Here is a 13,006-nt window from a genome sequence, read left to right on the forward strand (position 1 = left end):
TCGTGATCAAAGATAAATAGTGAATAGACATGAATAAGTTAAGACCCAAACATCATAGTAATTGGCACCTAAATTCCCCCACGTGATTTCCTCTTCAGGACACCTTGAATTAACTTCTTTGTTCTTTCTTCTTTCTACTCAACTTTTTTCTCTCATTAGTCATTTTTCCTCACCATGGACTCCCTTTACTACGTCTTTCATATCTACTGGCCCGTGTTTTTTGTTACCTGTTCCCTATTATACTTTACCATGTACATTCTGATCTACAAATTTACCACCAAAATCCTATGGCCAATGAGGTTTTTTCTCTACCCTTCCAATGCTGCAATGATGATCTCAATTTCAATGGCGTTTGCTACCCAGGCTAGGTGGCAATGGAAATGTACGATATTAAAAACAAAGGCTTTGTTTCCAGAAAAATCTATAACAACCAGTCGATAGCGCTTCTGAGTGATGGGTTCTGCAAGTACATTGGGCCTAATTTTTGTCTGCATTGTTATAATTTATGGACGGTAAGTTTCTGATCGATGCACCATAACTGGCCAAATTTTTCATAACTGGTTGGTTGCATCAGGGGTGGGCGACAATAGGCGTTCGGCAAATAGATTTGTCAACAAATTCAGCAAATCGGCAAATTGCCGGTTTGCCGGAAATTTTCATTTTTGGCAAATTGTCGATTTGCCGGAAATATTTAGAGGGATTTTTTATAAGACGGAAACACTTAAAACTGAGCCTGTTTGATTTTGCCATTTGAAATTGAAATTCTGAAATTTCCAAAAAAATAAATGCAAAATCAAAATTTGCCGAAAATTTTCAGCAAATTGCCGCTTTCCCAGCATATTTGGCAAATCGGCAATTTGCCGGTTTGCCGGTTTGCCGGAAATTTTTAATTCGGGCAATTTGCCGATTTTCCGGAAATTTTCATTTCGGCAAATTTTTGAATTACCGATTTTCCGGAAATTTTCATTTTCGGCAAATTGCCGGTTTTCCGTTTGCCGGATATCAGATTTGCCGGAAATATTTAGAGGGATTTTTTATAAGACAGAAACACTCAAAACTGAGCCTTTTTGCTTTTGCTATTTGAAATTGAAATTCTGAAATTTCCAAAAAAATAAATGCAAAACCAAAATTTGCCGAAAATTTTCAGCAAATAGCCATTTTTCAAATCGGCAATTTGCCTGTTTGCCGGAAATTTTCAATTCCGGCAATTTGCCGATTTGCCGGAAAAAATCGTTTGCCGCCCACCCCTGAATTGCACCATTGATGCATCATAACTGGTTAGATATCTCAACTACCAGTATTTCAACAAATTCCAGACTTTCGGAATAACCTCCTGCATGATAAACCTACACATGCTCTACTACCGTACCATGTGCCTCAAGCACTTGGATCCCAAAAAAGCTGAGCGATGGACCTTGATGTACTCCCTTCATTACCTATTCCCAATTGCTTTTCAGGTACTTTTTCTCTTTTTTCTCCTTTTCTCTCTCGGTAAATTGCCGGAATTAAAAATTTATAGCAAATTGGCAAAGTGTCGGAATTAAACATTTCTGTAAAACGGGCAAACTGCCGGAATTGAAAATTTCCGAATCGGCAAATTGCCGGAATTGAAAATTTCTGGCAAATCGGCAAATTGCCGGAATTGAAAATTTATGGCAAATCGGCAATTCGCCGGAATTGAAAATTTCTGGCAAATCGACAAATTGCCGGAATTAAACATTTCTGTAAAACGGGCAAATTGCTGGAATTGAAAATTTCTGGCAAATCGGAAAATTGCCGGAATTGAAAATTTCTGGCAAATCGACAAATTGCCGGAATTGAAAATTTCTGGCAAATCGGCAAATTGCCGGAATTGAAAATTTATGGCAAATCGACAAATTGCCGGAATTAAGTAACTTCCATTTCCAGATCCTAATGCTAATTCCCCCATCTAACCACATGGAAGTCCACTCGGAAACTCTACAATTTCACCCGGACTACGATTACACTCCCTACTTGGGCTTTGGAGGGTATAGCCTGGCACAAAAAGAATATGTGGAGAAAACTGCAATGTTTCTGCTTGTGGCGACATTTTACTATCCGATAGTTGGAAGTTACTGGAAGCATCAGGCGATGACGATGTTGAAGACTCATTTGTCATCAAATACATCGAAGGTCACACGAGTCATGTTTCAGACCTTGATCAAGGTATTGGACCCCCTTTATTCAAGGATTTTAGGACATTTCTGAACTTTTTCATGAAAAATTGGCATCGATAGTAAATTCAGCATACTTAAAGGTGGACTACGCTCAGTGGGGAAATTACTTTAAAACATGCCTATGGTACCACAATGACCAAATATCATGATAAAAAAATTCAAAAAAATTTTCTAAATTTTGTATGGTTTTTTGAAAATTGAAAAAATCTTAGTTTTTGCCTAATTCCTATTTGAGTTACCGCCAATTGGATTTGTTCGATGGAGCGCGCTTGCACGTTTTTAAATTTATTTATTTTATTTTTTGTTATTTTTTGTTATTTTCCACCGATTTTTAATGGTTTCGGTGTATTTTTGCTCGAATTTTAAAGAAAAAGTCAAAATAAATGCAAATTTTCGATTAAAAAGCACGCTTACAGGCGTTAAAATGAAAAAGTAACGCTTTTAAACGATTTCGAACCTGAATTAATTAATTTCACTGATTTACGCCTGTAAGCGTCCTTTTAATCGAAAATTTGCATTTATTTTGACTTTTTCTCTAAAATTCGAGCAAAAATACACCGAAACCATTAAAAATCGGTGGAAAATAACAAAAGATAACAATAAATAAAATAAATAAATTTAAAAACGAGCAAGCGCGCTCCATCGAACAAATACAATTGGCGGTAATTCAAATAGGAATTAGGCAAAAACTGAGATTTTTCAATTTTCAAAAAATAATATAAAATTTAGAAAAATTTTTTGAATTTTTTTATCATGATATTCGGTCATTGTGGCCCCATAGGCGTGTTTTAAAGCAATTTCCTCCACTTAGCGTAGTCCATCTTTAATAACTTCTGTATCTACAAAATAATTGTGATACCTTAAAAAGATGGAAAATTTGACCCGTCCTGATGCCATTAGTATGCTGAATCCGAGGCCAGTTTTCAATAAAATTTTTTAGAAATAACCTAAATCCTCTTTTTTCTTTTTAAGTCTAAATTCAAATTCAGGGCCTGAATTTTCAAATTCTACTGCCAATGATCAGCTATATCCCGACAACGTCTATATACCTATTCAACAAGGTTACAGGTAGAGTCGATGCATCATGTTCCACAGACGTGCATCGACACATGTAATTTGCAGGAGAGCAATTCTTCCTGTCCCAGTACATAATCACCTTCCTGGGCACCCTTCCGTGCCTCCTCGACCCAGTTGTTCAAATCTACTTTATAACACCATACCGGGAAGCTGTGCGGAAGTTTTTTGACGGAAAACCCCGCCAAGTGGAGACTACGAATGTTAGCTGGGCGTCTCGTGTAGTTACTTGATTAAAAAAAAAGGATTTTTTTTAGACTTTTGAAACTTTGAGTTCCGAATAGAGTTATACAAAAAATCATGTACATATTCCTATTATTGTTTTCAAGTAGTTTCGGTTTTGCTGACATTTTTTCCAAAAACAATATTCTTGTATTTAGCGTACTTCTATGCATTTAGAATTGGAAACGTTTTGTCCAAAACAAGAAGGGATACTTGAAAAAATAGAAAATTTTATGACGTTCTAGGTTATACTATTTTCGTCAGAACTCAAAAAAAAAACAATATATTTTTTCAAAATTTTTATACTCAAAAGTTTTAAAATAATTTAGAATTGGAAACCAGGTATGCTAAACTGCTGCAGTAGTGTTTTATTAGGTAGCATTTTAGCTGCTAGTTTTAGCTTTTTACTCCTTCTAGAAAAATTTTTTTCAGTATTCTTGATTAGGCGAAATAGACCTAAAAATCATACAAATTTTAATATTTCTAATTTTTATGTCTAGCAGCACTATTCCTTAATTTTCCGGATATTGTCTCCCTTATTTTGTTAACAATATGTTTTAATGTCTTTATTTTCTGTAACTCTATGTAAAATGCTTCAGTACAAATTTCAGAAATTTCAGAGATTCCAGACAACAAAGGAAAAACATTTGGGTTCGATAAGCATTGATGCCACTTTTCCATCACTTTTTCGTTTGATATCCAGCCATTGACTACAATAGGGTCCAGGCGACGGTTTGAAGAACATCTGGAAATATAAAAGTTTCTTTCAGTTTCGCTAGACTGACCCCTTGGACTTCTGGGCTCAGGCACCCAGTCTTAGGATTAGGCCCTAACATCTCTAGTGTTTTTATTAGTTTTTTAATAACGTAAGCGTAGCTCAAACTTACTCAAAATCCCTGGGCCGTCTTCTCAACCTCCATGGCCTTGTTTCAAATTGACGGTAAATATTCTGGCTATTCAACTTCCCAAAGTGGCTTAAATTGCACTCAAAATACTCAATATTTTGATAGTTCAAATTATCGATCCAGTGATTCAAATAACTGATCACATCTAAATTTAAAAAAAAGCTAATAATTTAAAAAATTCATTTTCACAAAATTCAACACTCAACAGTTTTTTAAAATATCCACATGAAAATTGGCGGTATGTGATAATCCAAGTGAATACGGTGTGTCCATAGGGTCAATGGGACGTCCATTGTAGGTCACTCTAAAATTTTCAACAAAAATAATAATTGTTCTGCTATAAATAAGCTCAAAGCTTACCGAATAAATTTGGCGTCAACTCCGATTTTCTCGGAAATCCGTTTGTCCAACCTTCCCAGCTTCTCGTTCTCCTCGACGTGCGAGTGGAGGACTTCTAGCTGAAATTTTGAAACTTCTGGGAATTTTCGGTGGTTTAAAAATATTTAGCCTTGTAGGTGACAACTTTTTGATATGGTAACTTTAAAGGAGCATAACTCCACAGAGACAACTACATTAAAAAAGTTGACAACTAACAAAAAATGTAAAAATTTTGGCTCTACAATTTCAAAGTGGACAACTTTTTGATAACAGTAACTTTCGGCGGAGTAATGCGCCTTTAAAGTTGGCAGTTCTTTATGAAGGAGTGTGAAAGGCAGAAAACGAGGTAGTGCGGTGTTTTAAAGGCTCATAACTCCTTGGAAAAAATTACTATCAAAAAGTGCTCAACTAATAAAATATTTTAAAACTTAAGCCCTACAATTTGTTTGTAGTCAAATTTTTGGTATCGGTTACCCCAGCGGAGTTATGCGCCTTCAAAGTTGGCAGTTCTTCAGAAGGGATTATGAGTGGCAGGTGCTGTAGTTCTTTGAAAGCGCATAACTCCACAGAGACAACTGCTATTAAACAATGCTTAACCAATAAAATATTTAAAATTTTTAGCTCTACAATTTTATAAGTGACAACTTTTCGATAAAAATAACCCTCGCGGGGCTATGCGCCTTTAAAGTTCGCGATTTTTCAGGAGGGAGTATGAGAGACAGGTGAAGTGCTTCGCTTTAAATGCGCATAACTCCTCGGAAAACATGTCTATCAAAAAGTTATAAACTAACAAAATATTCAAAAGGGTAAGCTCTACAATTTGTTAGTTGATAATATTTTCCAAAAAGTTATAATTTTCAAGATATCGGTCTTCCAAGATTCAAGCATCAGTATAAAAAACCCACCGTTCCAAAAAACTTGATATGCACAAACCGCATGTTGTTCTTTACAATACCACGCCGATTGTTGCTCATGTTTCCAAAAAAAGTGCGAGAGCCCAAGAACTCTGTGTGTATTGGGTATTTCACGTGGGAAAGAAAAGGAGCTCCCCGTCGTCATGACTGCCGAAAAAGAAAGGTGGGAAAAAGTTATCAACCGAAAATTGGGCATCCATGCGAGCTTTATTAGATTATGTTATGTTTAGGACGGAAGTGTAGAAAATTTTATGTTAGAAAAAGTAAAAAGTTTAGAATTTTCTTGAAATCATAATGTAAATTTTTGTTTTCAAATAAAAAGTTTGACTCTAAAAATAGTAGAAACCCAATGCACCAAATCTGACAACAATTCACTATTATTTATTCAGAATCCGTAAATTCTGAATTGTCGTAGGCCACATCAAAACATTTTATTCTCATTCATACAAAAAAAAAGTTTACTGGTGGGAATCAAGAACTTGTTGAGCAGAATTCGTTGGAGCTGTCATGGCAGAGCTCTTCTCGGTACTCTTCTTCTCAGCAGACTTTTTGGAATCTTTCGACTTCTTTCCCTTTTTCTTCTTCTTGTCCACCGGCTTCTCCAAATCCTCCAACTTCTCGGCAGCTTTCTTCTTCTTGTATTTAATCGCAAATGGGATTGCAACTCCGATAGAAACAACCACGATGATTAAGATCACGATTGTGATTATGAGAAGAAGGTACCTGAAAGAATATATAATTAGTAGTTTAAAAGTCTGAAAGAATAAAACATACTTATCCCAAAATCCACTCGCCGCTTCTTTCTTTGCAAGATTGTAGAATCTTGGCCCGGCATCCTCGATCTTCTTGTTAAGACTGGCAAATGACGTGTCGAGTTCTTGAAGCGACTGTTTTGCTTTTGAATATGCATCGGAATGTTTGGCAAAGTCCAATCCAATACTCTCAAGCTCATCCAGAATCGGCTCAAGATCTTTGAGCAAGGCGGAGTTGGGCAGCTTGGACACTGAAATAATCATTTTCATTGGTCTGACTATAATTTTAATTTCTGATTACCTGAATCCTTGATATCCATAAAATTATAAGAAAGTCCTTTCACTTTGCCTGCAGCCTCGAAGATTCCAGCATGATCTTGAAGATTCTTGGAGTCAGTTGGCTTCACCTTGCTCATGAACTCTTTCAGACTTTTCAGCATCTTCTCCAAATCATCACCCAATCCAATCAAGACTTTCAGATTCTTCTGGATCCAATTTAACCTTTGCCATCTCATCTTTGACAACTCCACTGAGATCTTTCACTGTGCTCACATTAACCTTCATTTGCAAAGCCATATTCATATTGAAGATTCCACGTGTTGCTGGTCCAAGCACCGATAGTTGAGTAACAGTCGTTTTCAGCTCTTCAAGTACATCCGGATCCGTCACATTCGCCCTTTTCTTTTTCTCATTCACAAACTTTGTGAATTTAGTCAGCTCCTTTTTGACATTTGGCAGTATCTTGGCAACTGAATCAAGTGAGAGCTGCTCTTTCGTAGCTTCACGGTAAAAACGAATTGCATTGATCACTGGTTGTACGTGCTGGATCTCAGAAATCGTGTTCAGGGCATTGATTTTGTCGAAAATTCCATTGACGATAGTTATTAGACTCTGATTCTTCAAGCTCGAAATCACTGATTCCGCGATTACTTTGAGAACTGGCGGATTAGAACTATCTTCGAGAAAATCGAGAGCATCTTTTGCAGTCAAAACAATATCATTCATGAAAGTCACGTCTTTTGAACTGTTGAATTTTGCAAACTTTTCATTCGCACTAGTGCTGTTGACATCTTTCACAATTTCAAAAACAGCATCGACATGCTTCTTATTTTTATCCAGTTTCAAGCTTTTCAACTTTTCGCTCACTTTATGTAATGCCTTGAGTTTCAATGATAGCTTATCCATATCGGACATGAGTTTTTCAAAAGAAACCATGTTTACATCATTCCCAGTTGGCAACGCATCAACCTTAATATCCTTGACCTTTTCCGATAACATACTGGTAGTGGCTGACAGTTTTCCCAGTTTCGAAGAGAGCGACTGAAATTGTACAATCTCAGTAGATGCCTTATCTGAACGAAATCCCAAGAAAGAGTCCACCGCTTTAAGAGCATTATCAAGATCATTCAAAATCGTCAATGCATTTGCAATGTTATTCCATTGACCATCAACTGCATCATTCGCCCATTTGTTTTCAATGTCGGCGGAAATTCTGATGATATCCAACAAACCGATCAAATAGCCTTTCGTGTGCTTGAAGACAGAATTTCCGTGCACTTGATGACGGTCGACTAGCATTTTGTTTACATAAAGCAAACTCTGAGCTTGTTCGTTCAATTCCTTTGATGCATTTCCTACGGTGTCGACACTTGTTGCAAATGCCAATATAGCAGCGTCGTTAATTGAAACTTGAGAAATATTGACATATTCCATAAACGCTGCATAAGTAGCAACAAGGATTGGAAATGGGTTGTCAATTATCTTGAGCACATCTTCTCCACAGAACTGATCGAATGTCGAATAATTGGCCGTGTTAAAACTTTCAATGAAATCTTCTATAGCATGTAGACTTGATAATTTTAGTACTGTCTCCGGTGCCCCATTCAAATTCTTTATGCTGGTCAAAAACGAATTGGGGGAAGTTGTCAGAAGTGAGAAATCCAATTCATGGTACGACTTATTAAAACCTTCCACCAGCTTCAGGTAAGGATTATTGGCTGGAATCTCCAATTTCCCATTAAACCCCTTGACTTTCTGAGCACTGGAACTGAGCCCAAAAAAGTGTTTCTCGACAGCTTCCAAATTGTCATGCAATATAGGTTTCGACAATGCATTGATCTTTTCAACCATTCCTGTTAACTTAGCTGGATCAATCCCTTGTACTTGAGCAGAGGTAAGGTTTCCAAAGTTAAGAAGCTCCGAGATGAGCTCATCGACTGGAATTGAATTGCTCAGGAGGCCTCGTTCAAGTGAGATTCCAGTTAGAAGGCTGGAGATTGAGTGCATTTGTTCAACGAATTTGGATAGTTCATCTGAAAAAGAATGACTAGGAATAGTTGAAGAATCAATTTAACTAACCAATAGTAGCACGACGGTTCAAAGGGTGGCTTGAGGAACTGATGGAGGTGTCGGGAGAATACTGTGGTGAATCTGGAAATAAAAATTTTATAATTAAACATTTCATCGGTTTTTTACTAACCACGGGGAATCACGTATAGTAGCAATAGTAGCACGGAGAATGAAATGGTGGCTTGAGGAACTGGTGGAGCTGTCTGGAGAATACTTTGGTGACTCTGGAAATAATATAAATAAGAGTTGAAAACGTGTTTAATCATTTCTCACCTTGTGGCTTCAAAATAGCTGCAGTTACATCATAACCGTAGATTATCATGGAAACTAATGATAGTATCGATAATATCTCTGAAAACAAATCATTTTTTCTGAACAAAGTGTTTAAAACTCACTCATTTTTCAGCAAACTCTTCTGCAATTGTAAGTTGATTAGAAGGTTTGATCAGCCAATCGCAAAATCGCAATATCGATTAATGACTAAAATCGATTGAACTTGGCAAATTGGAAAACCACGTAGCAAACAAACTCGGAGAAAAAGTTCACGTGAACAAGTTTATTTGAATTGTTCATATTTTTCATGAAGTTCGAATAATATAAAGTTCACGTCAGAACTTATAGGATTTTTTTTAATTTTTCAGGTTAAATTGGGATAAAAAATTTATTCAGGCTTCCTAGCATCTATAGAAGTTTGAGTATATGACACAATTATCACATAAACAATTGTCCCAACAAGATAGAATAATTGCTGAAGTTGAAGAACATTAAGATAGTTTGAATTTAGACTAAATTATTCCGTATTACTCACATTTTTCAACATTGTTCAACCTTGAAGGATGACCATTGTAGAGTGGAATTTGGATGATTCCAATTCTTGAAACGATACTTTTTTTTCCTTTTTAAAGTTCAGTCTAATACTTTCCAGCTCCTTCAAAATTAACAAGAGCAGTTGAGAATTGTCCTGCTTCATTCAACTTCAATGCACAAATAAATATTCTGAAAAGGAACTTTTGACAGTTTTTCGTTGAAAAATTATAATTCCCCACTTGTTCGTAACTTCACCAAATTCTCCAATAAACCCATCAGTCATTCTAATTCATGTGAGATTGTCCTTGGGCTGCCCTCATTCATTCTATTTATGGATTGAGAGAAACAAAAAAAAACAGTGTGTGAAGGATTTGTACCTCCAAGGACGTTATTTTCGGCCAAGTGTTCCTTCTTCTTACGGGGATTTTTTTAACGAAAATTAGAAACTTTTTCCACTGTTTTTAAAAACTATATATAAGCTTCAGAAACTATTTTAAAATTTGTAGAATATTTTCAGGTCGATTTGAAAAAAAAATTACTGAATGTTTTCAGGAATTTTATGGAAAAAAAAAATAAAAAAATCTTAGGAGAAATCTGAAAAATCAGAAGAATCTCCAATAAAATTCAGTACAGTATCGTCATTTTCTGGGAACAAATTAAAATTTCTCCAAAACTAAAAAGGCTATTAAAAAAGTACCAACTGGCAAAATATTGCTCAGAAAATTTTGCAAATTTTCTCAATTGACAATTTTGTCTTATCTCTTTTGAACTCGTGGTTATGAAAGTTTTAAAAATATAATTTTTTTCCAAAAACAAAGTTTTTTAAAAATACATTTTTTTTACATTTTTCAAAATATCTAAAAAACTATAAAAGCTATTGAAAAAGTGTCAACTGACAAAAAGGTGCCTATAAAATTTTGCAAATTTCAAATACTGCTAATGTTGGCTTATCTCGGTTAACCTCATTGATACGAAAGTTATAATGTAACTTTTTTTCAAAAAAAAATTTTTTTCCAATTATTTGTATTTTTTAAATTATCTCCAAAACTAAAAGAGCTATCAAAAATTGCAAATTAGCAAAATTTTAATCAGAAAATTTTGCACATTTTGAATACTGACAGTTTTGGCTTACTTGCGTTGTTCACATGAATATGAGCATTTAAAAAATGCAACTTTTTTCAAAAAAAATTTTGTTTTCAATTTTTTTGCATTTTTTAAAATATCTCAAAAACTTTAAAAGCTATCAAAAAATTGCCAACTAACGAAATATTGCTCATAAAATTTTTCACATTTTTTCTATTAAAAATCTTAGCTTATCTCTGCTGACCTCATGGATATTAAAGATAAAAAAAATGTAACTTTTTTCAAAAAAAATTTTGTTTTCAATTTTTTTGCATTTTTTAAAATATCTCAAAAACTTTAAAAGCTATCAAAAAATTGCCAACTAACGAAATATTGCTCATAAAATTTTTCACATTTTTTCTATTAAAAATCTTAGCTTATCTCTGCTGACCTCATGGATATTAAAGATAAAAAAAATGTAACTTTTTTCAAAATAAATTTTGTTTTCAATTTTTTTGCATTTTTTAAAATTATCTCAAAAACTGAAAGAGCTATTAAAATTGTCAACTGACAAAATATTGACCATGTAATTTTCTATAATGTAAGATTTGAAATTTTCAAATTCCATTGAGTTTAGGCAAAAATTCAGGGGGGTTTTTTTTAATATTCCTACCGATTATAACTAATTTTTCGGCAAATATCCTAATTTTTCAAATAGAATTTGCAATAAAATAAGAAATGTGCGTGGTCAATTTGTATATATTTTTTATCTCTCCGTTTCCCTACGACCTCCCTTTTCCCCCCTCTAACACCATAAAATTTGCGTGTTACACAGATTTTGTGTGCTCTCTTCGGACACACACATGCAATGTTTCCGCATTCTTTTTTGGTGGTTTCTGGAACTTTTGAAATAAACTTTCTTCGTTTTTTGTTCCAAAAAGTTCCACTCCCAGTTTTATGTGCTGGAAAAAATCGACATTTCGAAATTGAGATGTTATAGATTTGTTTTTAATTTTTTCTGATTTTTTGGGCATTTAATATTTAATTTTATATAGTTTGTATAATTATATATGTTCACAATATAAGTAATTTTTCAAAAAATTTGCTTATTATTAATTTTAATATAACTCAAAAATTTGAAATTTGAAAAATGTAAATTTTAAATAAAAAATAACGAAATTTCTGCTCAAAATTTATAAAAATCGAAAAAAAAATTTCCAAAATTTTTTTTCAGATTTTTTATCTATTAAATACATATTATGTGTGATATATTTTCGCTACTTTTTTTTATTAATCGCGAGTTTAAAAGTAAAAAAATAGAAAAAAAAATCTTTTTGGATTTTTTTTTTGGAATTTCGAGAGAAAATACCAATTTTTCAAAGAATTTGCTCAATCGCAATATAATTCAAAATCTTGAAATTTGAAAAATGTAAATTTAAATTTAAATTACAAAATTTTTTGCTCAAAACTTGTAAAAATCGAAAAAAAAAATTTTCCAAAATTTTTTTTTCAGATTCGTCTAAACTTATTATATATATTACCTATTACCTATTTACCTATTATATTATTTTGAATTACCTATTATATGTAATATGTTTTTACATTTTTTTATAATTTAAAAAATGTTTAAAAAATCGAGAAAAAAAAATTTTTTTTTTGGAATTTTTTTCCACATTTTCCGATTTTTTTTTCAATTTTTATTTCGAAATGTTCAACAAAAAAACCACTACTAAGTTGTTTTTTGCTTACAATTTCTCTGAACTTCTCTGAAAATTTTCTTTTTTTTCATTTTCATTGTTCAATTCTTCAATTCAATTCCGTTCCCAGTAAAAAAACCCCCATAAAAATTCAAGAAAATGCATAAATGGGCATAACCATGAATCATCGCGGCCATTTTTCTCTGCAAATTTCCATTCTCCACTAAAATATGTTCTGTCCCCCAAAATTCTTGTCAAAAATCACCCAACACGGCTCTTTTGTTGACTTTTCAGCTAACCTTCGTCAGTTGGCGAACATATTTTCTTCTTTTCATGTTTGTTTTATTCACGAAATGCGTTTTTAAACGAATAATTTGAATTTACGTAAAGAGCGCACTGGCACCCCGAGTTATGCGTAATTACGCAAAACTCGGGGTGCAAGTGCGCTCTATTGGACTTTGTTTTGAAATTCAAATTTTTTGGTGTTTTTGGATTTTTTCGGGGTTTTTTTCCAGTTTTTAGACCGAAAAAGTGACGTCTTCCATGGAAAATACAAATTTTTCGTCCAAATTCTCTAATTTCTCGATTAAATCCCCACCAAACTATAAAATATATTTTTTTTGTACTTTGACACACTTTATTGCAATA

The 13,006-nt window shown here is 33.7% G+C and overlaps 3 protein-coding genes across 3 annotated transcripts; 1 reads left to right on the forward strand and 2 right to left on the reverse strand.

The window, feature by feature from the left end:
* Positions 1-174: 174 nt before the first annotated feature.
* srd-69 (Serpentine Receptor, class D (Delta)) lies at positions 175-3,505 on the forward strand (the record flags this gene model as incomplete). The annotated part of the gene is made up of 6 exons (NM_065141.1): positions 175-368; positions 416-512; positions 1,317-1,457; positions 1,909-2,187; positions 3,188-3,266; positions 3,321-3,505. 6 exons carry the CDS (start codon positions 175-177, stop codon positions 3,503-3,505), a joined length of 975 nt encoding a protein of 324 aa, NP_497542.1.
* Positions 3,506-4,572: 1,067 nt separating this feature from the next.
* H04J21.4 (Ubiquitin-like domain-containing protein) lies at positions 4,573-5,751 on the reverse strand (the record flags this gene model as incomplete). The annotated part of the gene is made up of 3 exons (NM_001384039.2): positions 4,573-4,703; positions 4,760-4,857; positions 5,683-5,751. The coding sequence occupies 3 exons, from the start codon at positions 5,749-5,751 to the stop codon at positions 4,601-4,603; spliced, it is 270 nt and encodes an 89-aa protein (NP_001369956.1). The 3' UTR covers positions 4,573-4,600.
* A 1,145-nt stretch (positions 5,752-6,896) lies between these two features.
* H04J21.1 (uncharacterized protein) lies at positions 6,897-9,191 on the reverse strand (the record flags this gene model as incomplete). The annotated part of the gene is made up of 5 exons (NM_001381772.1): positions 6,897-8,755; positions 8,802-8,873; positions 8,936-9,016; positions 9,066-9,143; positions 9,188-9,191. 5 exons carry the CDS (start codon positions 9,189-9,191, stop codon positions 6,897-6,899), a joined length of 2,094 nt encoding a protein of 697 aa, NP_001367915.1.
* Positions 9,192-13,006: the final 3,815 nt, after the last annotated feature.

The sequence above is a fragment of the Caenorhabditis elegans genome, chromosome III (assembly GCF_000002985.6).
Source record: "Caenorhabditis elegans chromosome III".
Lineage (NCBI taxonomy): Eukaryota > Metazoa > Nematoda > Chromadorea > Rhabditida > Rhabditidae > Caenorhabditis > Caenorhabditis elegans.